The 20,873-nt window shown below is 40.3% G+C and overlaps 1 protein-coding gene across 3 annotated transcripts in view; it reads left to right on the forward strand.

Moving 5' to 3' along the window:
* Positions 1-20,873, forward strand: part of dpy19l3 (dpy-19 like C-mannosyltransferase 3) — a 61,897-nt gene that overhangs the window by 35,258 nt on the left and 5,766 nt on the right. For all 3 annotated transcript variants that reach the window (XM_080051832.1, XM_080051830.1, XM_080051831.1), the window contains exons 15-16: positions 9,808-9,940; positions 18,742-18,900. In XM_080051832.1, coding sequence (XP_079907958.1) covers positions 9,808-9,940; positions 18,742-18,900 — 292 coding nt within the window. The remainder of the gene's footprint in view (positions 1-9,807; positions 9,941-18,741; positions 18,901-20,873) is intronic.

The raw sequence follows: 20,873 nt of genomic DNA on the forward strand, positions 1-20,873 counted from the left end.
AAAAAGGGAAGGTATGTAATGGTGGTGGGTTCTATAGGAGAAACTGAGTTAACTATATTAAATCTGTATGCCCCAAATGAGGATGATTATGGGTTCTTTAAAGAAATTGCAAATGTTGTAGCCAGTAATGCCAAGGGGATGATAATAGTGGGTGGGGACTTCAATACTGTGCAGGATGGGATAAGAGATAGGCTACCATCAGAAAAAGCCCCCCAATCTAAGAAATCCAAAACATTGAATAGTATGATTACTGAATTGGGACTAGTTGACACCTGGAGAAGTTATAACCCTAAGGGAAAGGATTTCAGTTTTTTTTCAAATGTCCATGGCAGTTATTCTCGAATTGACTTTATTTGTCTCTCGCATCAATACATATACAAAATAGTTGAATGCCATATTGAACCTATCACTTTGAGTGATCACGCACCAGTTATACTAACGATCAACCTGTGTAAAGAAAATTATTTTAGATACTGGAGGCTGAATACCTCACTATTAACCAACCAACCAGCTGTACAGGAAATAAAAAACAATTTGAAGGAATATTTTAACATAAACGACAATGGAGAGGTAACACCATCAACCTTATGGGATGGTGCTAAATCAGTTATAAGGGGGAAAATTATACAAATCTCATCTAGGATAAAAAGAGCACGGTTGGAAAAACAGATAGAATTGGAAAACAAAATTAAACAATTAGAAACAGATCATAAAAGAACGGGTGATGAGAGCACTCTGTTAGAACTGAAGGGGGTTAGAAAGAATTTGGACCAGCTTTTGACTTATAAAGCAGAAGGAGCTCTGAGATTTTCTAAACAAAAGTACTACGAGATGGGTAACAGAGCTAGTCGCCTTCTCACCTTTCAGCTGCGCAAGGCCCAGGCAAGTCGGGTGATACCCAAAGTATTACACCCTACCACTAAGGAGATGATGTCTCATCCCAAAGGGATTGCGGATGCATTTGCAGCATTCTATAAAAAATTATATGAAGAAAAGGGTCCAAATTCTAAAGAGAGCGAAATCAAGACCTTCCTATCTAGACTAAATCTACCTTCATTAACAGAAGAAGAGGCATCATCATTAATAACAGAGATAAAAGAAACGGAAATAAGAGAGACTATAAAGAATTTGAAAAATAACAAATCCCCGGGGACAGATGGACTCCCAGGAGAGTTTTATAAGTGTTTTGTTGAGGAACTCACACCAATATTAGTTAAAGTGTTTAAGTACGCACTGTCAGGTGATCCGCCAAAAACATGGTCGGAGGCCATTATTTCTGTAATTCACAAAGAGGGCAAGGATCCGGTAAATTGTGAGGGATATCGACCTATCAGTTTACTGTGTAATGATCAAAAAATATTGAGCAGTATCCTAGCAAAAAGAATGCAAAAAATTATATCGAAATTGATAAATCCAGACCAAACGGGCTTCATCCCTGGTAGACAAGGGGCCAATAATATTAGGAGAACACTCAACATCATATCATGTGCCAAAAAAAACACAGAAAAATCAATGCTTATTAGTTTTGATGCACAAAAGGCCTTCGACCAGGTTAATTGGTGCTTTCTCTATGAAACTCTGGCAGCCATGGGCTTTCATTCAGGATTCATAGATTGGATAAAAGTATTATATATTGAACCAAAATCAAGGGTTAGAGTCAATGGATGTTGTTCAGATTTTTTCGACCTTGAAAGAGGGGTTAGACAGGGTGACTGCCTTAGCCCCTTGCTATATGCTGTAAATATTGAACCGCTTGCAGAATTAATAAGACAAAATCAATTAATTAAAGGAATAAAAGATGAGGGTAAATCTGAACATAAAATTTCCCTTTTCGCGGACGATATTTTGACATGCATAAGTGATCCAGTCTCATCAGTCCCAGTCTTGATGGAGTGTTTGAAGGCATATGGGGAAGTATCAGGACACCAAATTAATGAATCTAAGTCAATTGCCATGATGTTAGTTGGGGATCGGCCAATACAATTAAAAGATGTGGTCAATTTCCGCTGGACGGATCAGGGTTTTAGATATTTAGGAATTATTATTACCCCTAATACACCACAACTTTTTAGAGCTAACTATGGGAAATTAATGAAAGAAATCAAAGCAGACCTTACAAGATGGGATGTCCTACCTCTTTCTTTAGTAGGAAGGATAGAAACTATAAGAATGAATGTATTGCCAAGGTTGCTTTTTCTGTTCCAGTCTCTGCCCATAGAAGTCCCTGTCTCCACATTTAAAACACTAGATAATTGGCTATCTAAATTTATTTGGCAAAACAAAAGACCAAGAATTAGACTTAAAAGAATACAGTGCCCAAAGGAGAAAGGTGGTTTAAATCTGCCTAATATGAAAAAGTATTATTGGGCAGCTCAGCTTAGACCACTAGTTGCTTGGATAACTCAGGACAGGGATACAATATGGGTGAGAATGGAACAACACTCATGCCCAGATGTACCACTGGAGTCACTACCATTTTTAAGTAAAGAGCTCTGGAAAAAAAACAAAATTAGTAATGAATGTATGAAAGTTACTCTGAAAGTGTGGTCAACAATAAGGAAAAAGTTGATTATTCCTACTTCAATATCAAGAGCGATGAAGATAGCACTGAATGTAGATTTTGTACCTTCCAGACTAGATACTGGATTTAAGAAATGGGCTGAAAAAGGGCTAACAACGATCGATAAATTATTTGAGGGAGGAGTTCTGAAATCCTTTGACCAACTCTTAAAAAAATTTGATCTTCACATACATGACTTCTACAGATATTTGCAGCTAAGAAATTATCTACAGAAGCATAAAGATTGGGAAAAATTAAAGGAAAGTCCATCAAACATAGAACGCTACTTCATATTGATGATAGAAGGCCTAACTAAAAAGAAGGCTATATCAAACATGTATAAAATACTCCAGGAGGAAATAACAGACAACAGTCTGGATATTAAAAACAATTGGGAACTAGAAATGAATACAATTATCTCAGATGAAAAATGGGAACAGGCATGTAGAGATGGACATAAATTAACCAATAGTCCATTGTGGAGAGAGTTTGAATGGAAGATTAAAATGAGATATTTCAGAACTCCTCTTATCATCTCAAAATTCAGTAACACTTCCAACATGTGCTGGCGGGGCTGTGGCTTGGTGGGAGACCATACACATATATTTTGGGACTGTCCAAAATTATCGACATATTGGCTTGAAATACAAAAAGAAATTAAACAAATAACAGGGATAGATTTACCCCTTGACCCAATTCACTTTATTTTAGGAGTTTTACCCGACGACCTGGGAGATAAAAACCAAATGTATTTATTGAAAGTCCTTCTTCTGATAGCCAAGAAGATGGTTACGGTCTCCTGGCTGAAGCCGCAGCCACCGTCACTGAGTCAATGGAGGGAAAGGGTTGTTAACGTGTATTATATGGAGAGCATAACTGCTAGACTGCAGCTAAAACTGGACATTTTTACAGATAAATGGTCTCCAATCATCCTACAGCTTTCAAAGCTGCAACAATAGAGATTCATGAGGAATGGTTGGCATTAGAGGATTAATATACATGTTAATGTTACAAGCCATTGATCAGTGATTTCTGTGTGTCTCCTCTGTATTTGGGGGTTCGATGTGTAGTCGGGGGAAATGGAGTAGAGTGAGTACCTGCAATGTATCTTGGATATATGTAATGTAATGATTGTGAGTGCACCTTGAGAACGACAATAAAAAAAAGTTCAAAAAAAAAAAAAAAGAAATTCATTCATTTCATTTCATTTTTTATTTTATTTCAGACATATCAAAAACAATACAAAACTAAATGAAAAGCACAAAAATACAACAAACAAAATGTATGTTTAAAATACTTCACAAAAAAATAAAAAAATAAAATAAATTATCTGTATTGATGTGACATGCCCGAAAAGGAGCAGGAAGACGTATATTTAATCCTACCCCTTTTCCATAGTAAAAAAATAAAAATAAAAATATATATTAAATATTCACAATGTGTATGTACACTTGTGTTACAAAAAAGCTTATAATGAAATGAGTGAGAAGGAATTTAGCTCCACCACTCTAGTGATCTCTGTGCTGGGTATGGAGGGTTCAAGCCGGTGCAAGTGTTCAATGTGCAGCGTAGAGAGGAGCAGCTTAAAGCTCAGGGCTAATGTTCAACACATAAACCCCACTGCTCCCCACACTATCAGGGCTCACAGATAACCACATCCCATCTTCAGTACTGTCCTTACATGGCACACTGCGAGCCTGGAGCCGCAATAGGGGATTACACAGTACAGATGAGAGCCAGCCATGGGGTTGTATTGCATTTTTAACTTTTGGGAACAGAAGGGACGTTATGTTAGGATTTTTTTATTTTATTTGGAGGGTGATCTGAATCATGCCCTCTTTGTGTTTACTTTTTTACTGTCAGATTCAAATTGGACTCTATACGAGCCAAACATGTAGCAGTCACATAATCCGTAAATGAATGTTTTTAATTTAAGCGTAGTATCAACATAGCCTGGTGCTACCAGACCATCGTACTTCATTTCATTTGTACAGCAGGTCTGGAAGTTCTGTTATTGGCCAACGTTCACTCACTTGGAGGCGGGTGTCTGTTGAAGTTTAAAACTATTGGATCTGCTCAGTGCCACTCTGGATTAAAGGTGCAGTGTGTAATATGACATCATCAAGAAAGTTCTACAAAGTTCTAGAATGCAACGCTCCCTGGATAACCCCACCCCTTTTGAATAATAACAGAAGCTACAGTGGCCTTCAAGGACAAGAACAATTCTAAATTTTAAACAATGCACCTGATGACATTCCAACTACGACACTTTCAAGATGGCGGCACTAGGCCTTGGTCCAAAATATACAGAAATATGGACATATATGAGACCCTTTCTAAGGGGAAAAATATAATTCAAAAAAATGTTTTCAGCTATTATGCACTAAATTAAATGTACTTATGGATATTATAATTACTTTCTACAAAATCTGCTAGGAAATAAAACCCAAAATTCTACACACTGCAGGTTTAAGCCAACCAATCGCATAACGTTTGGTCGTGCCATACGTCATGAGCCGGCTTCTGGCGGTGCGTTCCAGTTGTACAGGGAACTCGGAAATTTCCGACTTCACTACATATTGTAGTCTATGGATCTACCGGTACCTGGCAACGGTAACTTGCTAGAGCCTAACATTTAGTTATTTGGATGAGAAAGGTTGTAGGCGTCCATACAAGATACCCGGATGTCTACCGGATCCGGATGAGATTTTTAGTGTTGAAAACAGCATTCTATTTGGGCAATTCTGACCCATAATCCATTGCGAACCTGAAGTGACGTCACATCGACGGAGCCTCCTTAATGAAAACAAACGGGGATGCAACGGATATAAAGGCAAGAGGCAAGATCAAGGCACAATGTTATGATGAAATAAATAAGTAAAAGTCGCAATTGTAGCATACTGCATCCTGCATGGTCTGCATGGTCAGATGTGGTATGTAGAATAGAAAAAAAGAAAGAGCGTTGTAGCGAAAGGCTTTGTGTTGTTGTGTTTTCGCCTTTCATACCCCTGCCTTCTGGGTTTGAGATCTCCAATCTGTGGAGGAGAATTATGAAGGCTGCTGCAGTCAACGTTATTGATGAGGGCTCTGACAGCACTGCAAATCCAGCAGGCACATCTGGCTACTCAGCATGGGGACCCATTCAAAACAGAATACAATATATAAAAAAGCCAGCGTGTTTGAGGGAAGGATTGACTTTTTTCGACCCACAATTTCTCACTCTTAACCCTGAAAATAGCTGGTTGGTCAGTGCCTGTTTTAAAAGGAGCATTATGACCGGTCCAAAGATAACTCGTATGGACAATGTTTCCGATTTTTATTTTAGGCTTTTAACTTGGAAGTTATTCAGTATTTGTAGTCAACAGACACCATGCTTCTATCTCCCTTTACATCGATGTGGCCAACTGTCACACCTTTGGGCGGGAGGCGTGCGCTTTCAAGCCCTTGCCCGGAGCTCCCACGACGCTCCAAATCTCACACCAAATATGAGGAAAACCACAAAGCCAATCCTTACAGAAATATCCTATGAAGTCTGCAGGCTTTCCCCACACACACACGGAGCACAGAGCAACATGTTTTTTTCTGCACGCTTCTGGACCGGGCTTGGTCCAAACAAATTGCAGAAAGAACTCATCAGGCTCCCTCCCCTCTAAGACTTGCTTCGTGAAATATTTTCCCAGCTCCTTCTGAAAGTGTATCCTCTCCATTCTATTTCTCATCCTCTTGCTACTTCACTCCCTTAATTGACTTCCTGTCATCCAGCTTCTTGTCGTGTTCTAAATTGTCTAAATTAGCCTCCTTAAATGGGGAAAGTACAGCTATTTGTGTGCGTGTGTGTGTGTGTGTGTGTGTGTGTGTGTGTGTGTGTGTGTGTGTGTGTGTGTGTGTGTGTGTGTGAGAGTGTGAGCGTGCGAGCGTGCAGTGTGTCGGTTCATGTCTTCTTCATTCTAACTCACAGACAGGCAGTACGGAGGAAGAGACAGACATCCTAGATTGCACTACATTCCTCTTAATCACTTTCCCAATCTCACTATTAGTCATCATTACCATCATTTCCACTCAGTCCCACGGAACTGTGTGTGTGTGTGTGTGAGGTGGGGGGTGGGGGGTGGTGGGTGTGTGTGTGTGTGTGTCAGTCGGTCGGTTGGTGTCTGTGCTATTTCAGCTCCTTGCCGATGGAAGTTACTTAATATAATCACCAGAAAGGCAGCTACTCAGACATGTGACATTCTACACCCTGGTAGTAATTGACTGGTAATGGTCATAATTAGAAGGGTCCAATGGTCAATGCTGGGTAAAGCTTTTCCAGGGAATTACCAAACACAATGTACTACCGAAGAGAGCATGCATTGATAACACATTTGTACCCGAGAAAACCCCCCTTCATTTTGGTTGCAGTCTGTGTGGAAGTGTGGCACTTCTTCGCCTAGCCACGCCGCATTAGTTTTACATCAAGCAGTGATTGGACTTGGTTCAGGGATGAGTGGCCTAGGGGGAGCCTTATTCCCAGCCCTGTTTGTTGACAGGGACATGCATTTCATTTTCTTTCAACACAAGAAGATGCTACAGTAGATGGCATTGCAGTGACAGAGGCAGCATGCTACGCCGTGCCCCCACTGTGTGGAACAGCACATTCATATCTAGTACATGCACGAACATGTCATTGCTCATTTCTTGACCTTGGGCTTCAAGGCAAAGCAAAGCACGCTCCGGGCTGTGTTAAGCAAGCCTGTTGAAGCTTGGACTCTGCTTGTTTTCCTTGGCGAGAGGAGGGGCATGTTTATACTGTTTATGAGTCCAGGGCTTAGGCAACCAGCAAATTGAGACTGAATTAATTGGCTATCATTCCCTATTTGGAAAGCTGTTGCCTGGAGGTGAATTTAATGCTAGATACATTTCTGTTACTCAGTATAAATACTGATCATTTTACTAATAGCCCGGAGTGAGCGTAATCACTCCGCCTAACCAATTTATGTAGTTGCGCTACATATTTAGTGCCCCAGTAATAATGCAGCACAATAATCACTTTTTAAACACACTAATTTAGTCTCCTGCAGGCCCCACATACACAACAGTACATTTCCTTTTTATATGATGTCAGTGGGGCTCATGCCAGTGCCCACTGCCATATGAGAACATAAAATGAAATGTAAATCAAGTTGAAGGGGGATGGAAGCTACTCCCCGGGATGTAGTGGGCGATAACACTAACACACTCACACAAAGAGGAGACAGGCAGGAATAAGAGGTAACCCACTTCTACTGGAGGTCAAGGAGACCAAGACGTCAACGCACACATCTTCATTCTATGAGCATAGTGGCTGGTCATTATTTTGCCTCATGCACTTACTGTACACACACAATATGCAAATCAGCCTATGTTCAATAGTCCTATGTCAGAGGATCATAACCATCACATTTCTACTGTACATCTATAATGGTGTTACAGTGTGTGGTTTTGTGACCTGGTTCTTCATAATTGGGCATTAAAGCTTCCCCTCTTCCTCTTTATAGGTGAATGTGTGTGTAACAATTCAAATTATTTTGAACCGTGAGATGGTTTATCTGGACCGAACGCTAGATCTTTTCATGGGAGAGAAAATAATTGTCACGCTGAAGCACTGCACAGACACTGCATTACTGAATCACTTTGGACAGCAGCAACACATGGGGAAAACCAGATATGCAAGGTTTTCATCCATTCAGCCAACCAGCACACTGTTAGTGTTGAGGGCCACCGCTGTCCACTGAAGTGTCTCAACCTGCACTCTCTCACCTCACTTTATTTCTTGTTGAAAGCCTGACTGCACTCTGGACCATGTATTTCTCTTGACATACAACGTGTAAACTGATTAGGTCTAAACAGTTTTTTAAACAAAAAAAATGTTAGCCATTGACAAACAAGTTGACACGAAGTTGATTAAGCCTGTCAGCTCTACAATACTGTCTCTGTATTTCTCAGTATGGCAGCGTTTAAAGAACTGGTGTCGGCCCCTGCAGTGACACAGGAGTTCAGAAAAATCCCAAGAAACGCCCAAAAAATTTTTCAGTTATTGATTCTACTGCAAATAGAAATCTGGTATGTTGTTTTTTTGTACAGCACTAGGCATACAATCCATGTGCGATCACTGAAGGCTCACCTCGTGTACATGCACCAACTGAAGTTAATATATTTGATACTAAATATCCAAACTAAATGCCTGCTTATCAATTGTCTTTAGTACCTTTTGCCAATGTTACAAACCATAATAGTTACAGGATGCCTGGCTGTGGACATGTAGCTATCAATTGTCTATTTGGTTTTGTACTTCCTCTGTGGAAAATCAGGTCCCAGTCCCAGCCTATATATTCAGTATGTGTTTGATTATACTGCCGAATGTTGGGATGCAACCTTTTTCTCAACATCACATATTTGGTCTCGCGGTGACAATATGAGTGTCAAAGTGTCCGGTATCCATAGCTCCCGCAATCCACTCTGTCAGTCCTGTCACCGTGCTGTATGAATGAGATTAGATTGCAAATGACCCCTGGGCTAACATTACAGGTAGGAGGTGTGTGTGTGTGTCTGTGTGTCACATTGTGCGTGCGTGCATTTGGTATTTGTATTATAGAGGCCAGCTGAGGTCAAGTTAGGTTAATACAGTAAACAACACACACTGATTAACATGCACACATACGTACATACCATATAACTCGCTAACACGCAGAAACCTCACAAGAATTGTCCTTGTGCCGGCAGATATTTCTCTACCACAGTGCTTGCACCTCTCTTTTTTTCCATCTCTTTGTGATTTATTTTGTATGAAAGTGGAATGTGTTTTGTACTCGGTTGTGATGAACAATACACAGCCGCTGTCCTTGAAGCCACATCTCTGAAACAAGCTTCTGAACGGCCTCAATATGTTCCAGTTATTGCGAGAAATGTGGAAAAACAACAGCACGTGGACTTAAATAACAAAGCTAGAAAAGAAGAAAAAAAAAACATAATTGAATCATGCTTTTCTTGATGACTAAATGGAACTGTAAATGCCCTCTGAACAATGTTTTCATTTCTCCGAGTTCCCTTCTCCTTTTTTCTCTCTTCTCTTGTTTAACGCTCGCCCACAAGGCCTTCGGAAATACTGTAGTTCATTAAAAGCTTTTCCATAGTATATATATATATATATCTATTAAATATACTTAAAGCAGCGAATAATGTGTCCTTCTCTCTCTCTCTCTCTCTCTCTCTCTCTCTGTGTTTGTCCACAGCACAAAGACCCCTAAGTGGGCCGTATTTGCTGGCAGCATGCAGCTGCTGGCTGGCATCAAGCTGTGCACAGGCAGAGCCCTCACCAACCACCCCCATTATGAAGATAAAGAGCTGCGGGAGAGGACCAAACAGGTAACTGTACACCCTCACACATACACAGGGCAGTGGAAACTACCCAGAGGGGCGGTGGGATAGCACATACACACACACATATATTCAACTTGGAAATATAATAGATGGTAAAGATAGGGTCAGCTCTGAAAGTTACTAATGTGGTTTAGATTGGCAATGGGCAGCATGTGGGGGAGCGTGAGTCATTACTGTGAGTTCAGACAGAATGCAAGGACAACTACACAGGCGCTGCCAATGTATTGAGACATTATCACATGAAAGGACATGAGCTGAAAATGAATGGCAAATGGTTGATGGATTCGCTTCACAAGGCTGTTCACAATTGTGTCCCAAACTGAAAAAAAAAGGGTTTGGCGGAATAAAAAGAAAATGATTATCTATAGCTATTATCGTATATCTATATTCATAGGTTCTATGGGAAAATGAATGGGAGACTGAAATGGACTGTTTAGAGTGGGTGACATCATCGCTAGAGTGAAGGAAAGCTGAAAAGTAAAGGAGTAAAGAGGTTTTTAACTCGCTGTCACAGTAATTTCACTCTACATTCTGTACATTTTACATAAAAGCTCTGCTCTTAAGTACACACTGTGCAGATCTCTCAGTGCAGCCGGCTTTCAAGCTTGTTACTGGTAATATTACTAGTATGAGGATAGGCGTAAAAGTGCTAGTTTTGTCTTTCCATGCGTTAAATTTACTTTTGCTATACGTGAGATGAGGAGAAAGTTCTTGATGGTTATTACGGTTGTTTGATTGCCTAGCAGACAAAATGAAGGGGATATTGGGATGCTGAGAGGTAGAATGTATAGGACAGCTGCTCAATGGAACCAGACATACCTGTATATGTCAAAAGCCAAAAAGATGCATACTGTGCATTTATCACATTTTGTTCTGTATGTTTGTAATGGTATTATGAATGCTATGTCAATCGTTTTGCTGATAAGTGGAATTGCTCATGTTAGGTGACATGAAAAGTGTTATTTTTTTACACATACTGCACAGTTTGCCAAGAAAGGCGAATCTCATTCAAATAAAGGAATACATTTTCTGTTTCGATGCGTTAGTCTGCAGATCGATGGAGGTATTTAATAAGGACAGGGAATTTCTATGAGTTGAGAATGGAATGACAGAGATAATAGTGTACCAAGGTGATTGGCATGCCACCAAGCTGTTAGCGAGGTGTTAATTGTTTGGTTTTGATAGAGTGCCATAATGGGTTTTAATTGAGTTGTCGATCAATGGGAGTTCAAATGCTGACAGATGTGACCTCTATGGATGTTCTGCGTCCAAACTGGGGATCCTTTGTTAACTTTCCACCTGTGTCTGTCTGATCCATTTTAAAATGGTGGAGATTAAGCATAGAACTAAATTGAGGGCTTTAGCCTTCATAAGCCTTGTTTCCACTGAGCGGTACAGTTCAGTTGGGTACGCTACGGTATGACACTCGATATGCTTCATGTTCACTCTCAAAAGTCGGTAAGGGTACGTACCAACAAGCGTTCCATACCTACTTTTGTCACCCTTTGTCGGGGTAGCAAGCCGTCCCAAAGGGTCCCAAGAGGAAGGAGCTGCAGACTGCAGTTCATTGAATTGACTTCAGGATCCTTGTTTCCATGTGATAGACATACCGCTGTGTGTATTCACCTCCACGAGAGTGAAGAATCTAGTCTTTTGAAAAAATAAATGGCCAGGGCTGTTAAATGGCACTGGCCACCGATCCTCTTGGAAAGCTGCCGAAATGCTACAAAGTTAGGAATACCTTGTTGGCTGCATTAGGTAGTTTGAAATGTATATCTACAAGTATCTGATTTTAGATGGTGAGTTTTCTGTTTGAAGCATTCGGAGTGGTCATATTGACAGGTACCATTTTGGTTTGTTGATCAGTTGATTGAGACGTCTTGTCAGTTTGCTGAAGCTACATGTCAAATGATAGACTGCACTCTTGGGTTCCTGAGTTATGAGGTATAAAAGTATGTTCTCAAGCTAATGTTATATCCTACTGCTGTGGTCTGCATTCTTGTAATGTCATTTCGGATAGAGTTTGCAAGTGTCCCATTGAAAAGAGCAAAAGAGATATTGGACCTTCCTGTCTTGTGCTATTTGTAATTATTGATGCAATTGGAGGTAGTACAATACATTCCAAAACTTAACCACTCCAGAATGATAAAAAACCCAGTGAAAAGCCTTGCTGCTGATCCCAGATCCCCTGGCGCTCTGCTATCTAACCACAGCATGGGATTCAGAGGAGACAAAGCATCCTGGCTATCTCTCTCTCTCTTTTTTTCTTATTTCTTTTCGGTTGTCTGTGTCTGGCTTTCAAACAGCACCAGCAGCTAGCATTAGCAAACCTCAATGCAGAGCACAGCGTGTGAGTGCTGGCCTGGGGTCAGTACATCAGAGAGCCATGCTGACACTGAACTGACAAAGAGCACACCATTTGTCTGATTGGGTTCAGCCTCATACTTGTTGTACCACCCACACACACACACAAATACACATTATATTATGCTTCAGGAATACTAAAATATATAATATTTACGACTGTATTAAGTAGGGCTGTGTCAAAAAATCGAGTTTCACAATATCAGTATCGATTTTTATAACATTTTTTTTAATACATTTTTTTATGATTTTTTATTTATTTTTTGCTTTTCAAGGCTTTATTGACAGTGCAGAGAGACATATATGAAATGGGGCAGAGAGGGAATGAAATGCAGAGAACAATCACGGGTCAGATTCAAACCCATGTCTGCTGTCAGGCCTGAGCCTCTAGGATACTGACTATTGGAGTGAGATCACATTTTTTATATAAGAATACTTAAGATTCACTGTGTCAGAAAAGCACACTGATGTGTTTTCATTTTCAGTGTGTCCTGTACAGTTAGTACAAGAGTGAATTGGATTTGTTATTTGCTATGGCAGCTGCAGCAGTGTTTGATCATTTGCCAAAACCAAAAAAAAGGAAGAAAAATAGTAAAGGAAGTTGTGAATGAAATAGTTTTGACTTCATTTGTCTGTACACTTATCAATATATTGTGCTGTTATGTTTGACAAGACAACCTGTTTATGGAATATCGCAACATATCGTGATATATCAAGATACGCAATATATCGTGATATATCGTATTGTGACCAGTGTATCGTGATACGTATCATATCGCGAAGTCCTTGACGATACCCAGCCCTAGTATTAAGCATGTATGCTTCTATAATGTAAAACACACACACACACACACACACACCGTGAGATACCCAATGCCATAAGGATTTGATTAAAATCCCAATTGCTCCTGCTATTTTCATATTCATGTAGGTGCAGCAGCAGGAAGTGCAAAAGGGTCGGGTGAAAGCGAATATCAATCTATGGCTAATGAACAGTCCCATCATATCATAAAATGTGACACAGCAGCGTACCATTCTGCATTGTAAGTGAACAATGTAAAACACCACTTGTGCTTAAAAGAGAGTTGGAAAAGGAGACAATGACACACAGGATCAATGAGCCACTGGCAGAATACCCAGTTTTAATTGACCATTGTGATGAGTGTAGAGGTGTGTGTGTGTGTGTGTGTGTGTGTGTGTGTGTGTGTGTGTGTGTGTGTGTGTGTGTGTGTGCGTGGTTACTCTGTAGCAGCTGGTGTCATTTGCACATAATATAATGAAGCTTAAACACAGGGAACAGCCGTTGATAGTGGTGCCGTGATCTGGCATAGCAGATCTCAGATCAGGGGCTGCACATTCATCAACATATAGTCCTGCTGTCTCTTTACATAATCACAGGGACTTATTGAACTGAAGGATTAGCTTACCGTACAGCGCAAAGCAGCTGTGGACGTCTGTAAGAATCACTTCAATTCTTCCTCGTATAAAGCAAGCTGATTCACCAGTGTTCTTGCTGCTCTAACCACATTAAACATTATTATATACAGATTGATGCTTCTCTTCAGCACAACGTCAAAGACCTAGTTTTTTTCCCACCCAGTTATACCAATTTACTTTGCGCTACGCCATTTAAATGAGCCTCCCACGAGAACATTTTGCAAGTTTGGGAAACTAGCAAACCGTTTCCAGTTCTCTCTCAATTTCTTGACCCCCCCCCCCGAGTTCTAAATTGATTTTTTGTTCTTAAATAGTTTGTTCTTTGTTGCCAAATTGGTAGTGTCTAGTGCCCACACACAGTCATTATGCTGCCTTTCAATTCTCTTGTCTCTGTTTTCCCCTTGCAATCATGAGTTTCAGAGCAGATCCTCTAGAAACACAAAGTATAGAGAGGTGTAGTTTTTTTTTTTCACTCTGTTAAAATGTCAATTTGCAGCACTACTCTGTGTTCAGCGTCTGATTGTTTGTTCTTGTCTGGAGACTGTTAAAGGTTATAATGATATAAAGGGATGATTGGCAATTAAAAAAGTTGGCAGAAAGCGTTATTGGGTTGTTTTTTTCCTCTCTAGACTTTACAATGGTGTTTGTCCGGCTCTATTGTTCAGACTATTTCTCCCTGATCTTCCATGACTTGGATTGTAGCTCATTTGTTGCTTTGGACACGTTTTTTTTTTAATGTAAATATGATAAACGTTAGCCTGCCTGGCTACGTAGCTTTACTCTTACAGAACTAAGTCATTCATAAGTTAGTAATTAAAACTATGACTGGCCTGGTCTCCATGTAACACAAGTTCCCCACTTCTAGTTAACACATCTATTAGGCTGAAACAATTGTGATGAGCGGTTCACTTGAAATCCCAGTCATGCTCACTGACTAGCTGGCCAAGTATGTATCAGGTGTCCCCTGAATGAGGATGGGCAGTGTCTCAGCAGCTAGAAGCACACATCCTAACTTGGCATACATAACAAAACACTAACAAGGATTGGACCCATGGTACAGCTTTTCTTAATTGACTAAGCACATTTAACATCAATGTAATGCTTTAGGGCAGTAGATGGGCAGTGGTCTGGTCAAGAAGATGGCCTTCTACATTACAGAGTTCTGTCAAATTGTGTTCCTAATATACTAGTGGTACTAAACTGGTTGGTGTGAACTGGCTGGCAGTATCTGATCATTTGGCTGTGTGTGACCATGGTGGAATAGGACTTTAGTGTTTGGCTTCATTTAATCCCCTGGAGTGGTGTTTCCATCTATTTGGCTGCAGTATTTCGTCCTCAAGCTTTCAATAGACAAGTCCCCTCACTGACTGCTGATGTGTGACAAGTCTGACTGACAAAATTGACACAATTTCAGACTTTCTCATACTTTTATTCCTGGCTATATCTCTCTGCTCCTGTCTCTATGTCTTGCGGGGTCAGTGACTCTTTAAAATAAAAGACATATATTCACTTTAGTTGATGAACTCTTTGTCTGCCTAAGTTTAAAGTGCCCAGAGCATTTCTACGAGTATTAAGTCTTCCGACAACTTTTCTTCCACGAGGAAACTTTTGTATCCGTATGTTAAGTCAAAAGGAATCATGACCGTTCTGTTCAGTTACACTCACAGGTCTCCTCTGCCATAGTAACTATAACATGTTTAGGTGTATTTAATATTTACACAATATATGATGCTGTTTGTGGTTATTCTAGTAATATACCAACCATTAGACTTTATTCTGGTACTAGAATCAAAGCCATACTTTTCCGTCCTTGGTGTTGCTTTTATAACTGCATTTTCCCCACAATGCCTCACCCATTTCACCCCCCCCCCCCTAGCTCTCTGCTAATGTCCTGCGTGAGCGACCGGGGATTTGTGTGAATATGGGGGCCAGTGACCTGCAGTGATTGTGGGGATGAATATGGGATCGTCAGACGATGCTCTGAGTACAATGTTCATCCATTAAGTCCATCTGAATGGTACGGCAGGAAGAAATGGAGCCTAAGACTCCAGTAAAAGGGAGATGAATGGTGGTGTTTGCACTTTAGGACATCTTACTAATGTCTCTGCAAAGTGCTGTATAAGGGCATTGTTTTTTTTTTTTTGGTTTCTAATAATGTGGATAACACAAAAGGTTTTTCACTGCCGTAAGAGTATAAAAAAACACTTTTCAAACTACGCTTCTTGTGATTTTTCTGAGCTCCTGCACCAGTGTGTCAGAGGGTGACACTAGTTTGTAGATGCTGCACTACTGAACAATACAGAGAGAGTGTTCTGGAGCGGATAGGCTTTATCAACTTTGTGTTAACCCATCTGGTAATGGCCTGATTGTAAAAGACAGTTTGGTTTGTGTTAATTCTTTGTGTCGAGACATGCTGTGAACCCAAACACATACGACTGATGAAAAACATGGCGGCAAGTTAGCTTTACTAATATGCATATGTCTGCTTGTTCAAAATGAGCCAGAGGTAATGTGTGTGTCATCTCTTGGGTAGCTGTGACTATGTTTTGCCTCCCAGCAGGAATTCAGCCAAACTGAGCCACGGGCCAGGCCTGGGCTTAGTGTGGAGCTCATTAATGATCCACAGCACTGGTGTGTGTGTGTGGGGGGGAACGGGGGACTGCAATTTCCACCGTTTTAAGAGCCTTAATGATGATTCCTTTTCTTTTCTGAGATTCATTTGTGACCACAAGATAATGCATTGTCGGACAAAGAACACAGTTAATATTGTTTGTATTTTATATTTTTCTCCTTTTCTGAGATGAAAAATAATAATGCTAAATAATTCACATACCCAGCAGGCAAGCGGGATCCTGAAGCAGCCGTTGCAAAGATGTATTGCTGTGTGTACAACTGTGGAACTGATACACCCTCTCCTCCACAACACTGTGTGTGCAGGGTTTTTCAAACAGGATAGATTGAGTGGAGTTCTGTACGAAAAATCGAAGCATATGACGTATTTAGGTTCGGGGGAATAACTCTGTATGTTATTCTATCCTGTTTTACTTTTCGTCAATCTTTTACTGAAGCCAAAACAAACCATGTGAAAGTCAATCTCTCAGTGTCCAGATTGTGTCTGTGACTATCAGACACTATATTTCTTAATCCAAATGAACGTTACTCACAGGGTTGTAGTATTTTTACGGACTATTTTGTCGGGGGATTGATAGACATTTAGTGCTCTATTGAGTATGTACAGGAGCAGGACTGTGGGCCTCTACGGATTCTCTTTTTTTGCATAGGAAATTTCCTTTCCTAACGAGATGACCCGGAAGTAATTTCGAAATCTAAAAATGCTTAGGAAAGGAGCCTCGATGCATCCTTTAACCCTCTTTTAGCATAGGTTACCCCTGACCAACCTTTACGAAAGGAAAGGAGATAGCGGTATCCCATAATCCTTTACGGCAGCACGATTTAAAGCAACAAGCCACCGACAGAGTTTACCGAATACGGACGAGAGACACAGTAACAGAAGGCAGGAGAAGAGAAGAGAGGAAGATTTAACTCGACTAAAACAAAATACCCCCCCCCCCCATAAAGATAATAAAGAACTCATAAAAGACCAACATCATAATAGTTATTTTCGTAGCCCATAATTCACACCACAAGAAAATAAAATGCCAACTTCACATTTAATGAAGTTACTGGGGGCAGTTTCAACATCAACATAAGGGTAGCCTCTTTTTTTTCCACATGTGAATTTGGATTCAAGTGGCCTTAAATATTCCCCTTGGCCAAGTCCGATCTAAGTGATTCTCACTCTGTTGGCGACAACCTGATTGAAATCAATATGACAAGAACGCATGGATCGAACGAGCGCTCAAATTCCTTTTAAACAGTGCTGTCTTTTCCTATGTTCGAAAGGAAGCACCTTTCATCTCCCCTTGACCCGATGATGTTTAGGGTTAAGGTAAAGTAAAGGAGGCTTAAAGCTTAGGATATTTGACTATTCGTAGAGGCCCCATGTGTGTGTGTGAGTTGACTCAATATAAGGTTTTGTGTGTGTGTGTTCTTGGTAATAAAGGATAATGCAAGAGTGTGGCTTATTGTAAACAACGGAGCTATGTGGCAAAGAGGAAGAAGTGGCTCTGGATACTTGATCAATTTATTAGAGGTTTTTCATTAAATTTTGTGAGATTTTATGACAGGCAAATATAGAATATTACCAGAATTAATTTGTTATGCTTTTACATTACGTTAGTTTGATTTTTGGACAAAAATATTTTCTTTTGGCCTGACATAAAAGATAAAGTTTCTTTTATTTATTTTAGACATCAACAATAAAAAAGTGATCATGTTCGACATCTTTCTAAATGTGCCGTGTTATATTCTGTTTTTCCGCATAAAATCGGGACATTCAAACAAACGGCAACGTTAGATACAGCGCACCACAAAGTTTGTCATTTCAGTCCCAGCAGCTAGTTATTCATTTGGTGTAGAAACTTGCAAGTTTTAGTTTTGTCCCTTGAATGTTCAGCCCCTCATTAAAACCAAAAGCCTATTTAATCCCTTGTACTGGGCCGGCTTTCTGTCCCTGATAAACATCTGTAAGAACTAAGGGAGTTTGTTCTAATTGTTCTATTTAAATGCTCTTGTTGTGTGAAATTGGCCAAAAGTTTTATTTCCTCTGCTTTGATGAACCGTAACGGATTTCCGAAAGTTGAGATCTGTTTTGTTTAACACTTGTTTATGTCACCTCCCCCCTCCCCTCCCCCCATCCCCCCAACCTCCCCTCTGGTTTTCCTCCACTGATAATTACTTTCATAGAGATTTGTTTCCAGTAAAAATGTTAAAATTTAAACTAAACCAACTCTCAAAAACTGTAATTCAGAAAACAGCTGAATTCAGAAAAAAACAACTGTGCAGTGCCTGCTGATTGAGTTAAGTAGTTGTCTTCTTCCAACAGTATTGTTCTGTTGTGTGTGTGTGTGTGTGTGTGTGAGCAGGTGTATCAGGTGTACGCGCGTCAGTCTCCAGAGGAGGTCCATGGCATCCTGAAGGCCATGGGTGCCGACTACGTGGTTCTGGAGAACAGCATCTGCTACGAGCGCAGGCACAGACGTGGCTGCAGACTGCGGGACCTGCTCGACCTGGCAAACGGACATGTGGGTGGCATTGATTTAATGAAGTGACTCACCGTGGATGAGTGGGACACGTTTCTGTGCGTGCGTGTGTGTGTGTGTGTGTGTGTCAGCGGTTGCCTGTGCCATCCCCCTGCCAGCTTCTGTGACTGGGTGAAAGCTCTCCGCCTCCGCAAAGATCAATAGTCTCACTTCTCAAATGCGCATCAATGTCTCTCTTTGCTGAGCATCAATGTCTCTTTCATTTCACCACACGCACACGCACGCACGCACACACACACACACACACACACACACACACACACACACACACACACACACACACACACACACACAAACACATACAGCACCACTCTACCCATTATTTTGAAGTCTGATGCAGCACACTGGCTATTTTGATTACCAGAGGCGAGATGAGCCTGAGTCTGGCTGTCTAGCTCTGTGTGGTGTAAGACACATGAAACGCCGTGAGTCTGTCTGTCTGTTTGTGGCGGGCGGCGTAAATGTCAGACAGCGAACGCACCATCTGACATGCAGACAGCTTTATTGAAGAAACACTGGGTTTACATCTGTCTGTTTCTGCCTGTTGTCTGCCATTTACTTTTTTCACTCTCTCTCTTCGCTACCTCTATTGTCTTTCCTTCAAAGAAAATAAGAGAATGAAGGCATCATGTGTTTCTTTTCTTTGTTTTTTCTTGAAATTGAATGTCAATCTCTCTGTCTTTCTATTGGTGTAAACAATAGGTTTTTAGCAGATGCAAATCAATAAAAGAGCCATGCATCTGCGAAGTCTAGGATGTGGGATACCTGTTTTCTAACTGAAATCTGAAAATATATTAAAACATACCTCTTCACCCTACAAGCCCCATCTCATCCCCGACTCAATGCGACAGTTAAAACCAATCTGACATACAGTATCTCCTGCTGTATTAAAAAAACAGGATTTTTTCAAATGACTTTTCGTTGATTTCACAGATTTTATGTCTTTACTTTAATGGTTCTTTATTTAGTAGTTGTATACGGTTATGTTATTACCCAAACAGTTCTTATTTCTACAAATATAATCAGTGTGTGGATTAAAATCTTAATCGTTGGAAGTTGCGAGAAAAAAAATGTATGAAGAGCTTAACAGCCAAGAACTCCTCTGGATTTCGGGTGCATGTTTTGATCAGATACGATTGACAATGGCTTGGAAACATAAGCAGCAACCTTAATCACACTTGGATTTAAAGGTTGCTTACCTATGATTGGTGCAAAGATTACAGACATCTCCCATGTGAAATAATCAAAGCTGTTGCCAGAGTGTAGTGTATCTGTGTGGGATCCAAGCACTTATCATCAGGAGTTGATTAAGAAAATAGATTTTCAAGACCTTTAAAAAAAATCTCTCTTTAATACTGATGGCTGATAATGATGAGCATGATGATTGAATGTGAAATTAGTTTGATCTTTCTGGTATGAAAAACAGTGTCTTTTGCTACAAGCCTAAATAATAATCTAGTAGTATTTATTGCAATTTCTATTTAGGTAACTAGTTCCAGGAAAAGCAATTTAGCATCAATATGTGTAGTTCAAGATCCATGACTCCCTTTGTACATCATATAGAGAAAAGCAGCTTTACATTTAATTTGCCAAGATAGGCATTCTTTAAGATGATAAAACAGCAGCTGTTTGATGTGGTGATGGATAATCAACATAAATCCTATTTATGATTAGGAATAACAATCCTTGTGTCTCTGCCTGATGCTGTAAGGCAGTCAAGCTGGCAGGAGCACAAAGTGAATCCAGGGCGCTTTCACATCTGCTGTGTTTGGTTCTAATTGAAACAATTGTCCTGCATGGGAAATTCTGACCAACTGTAAAGCAGTTCAGGAACTACGTTATTGCAGACACATCTGACAAAAGAGTGTTGAGAACTGTCTCACTTGGCTTGTGCCGCTGCATGTTGGTTCACTTCACCAACTGATTCAGACCAGAGGAAACGATAGGGTGGAATG

This window comes from Ammodytes marinus, assembly GCF_949987685.1.
Source record: "Ammodytes marinus genome assembly, chromosome: 1".
Lineage (NCBI taxonomy): Eukaryota > Metazoa > Chordata > Actinopteri > Uranoscopiformes > Ammodytidae > Ammodytes > Ammodytes marinus.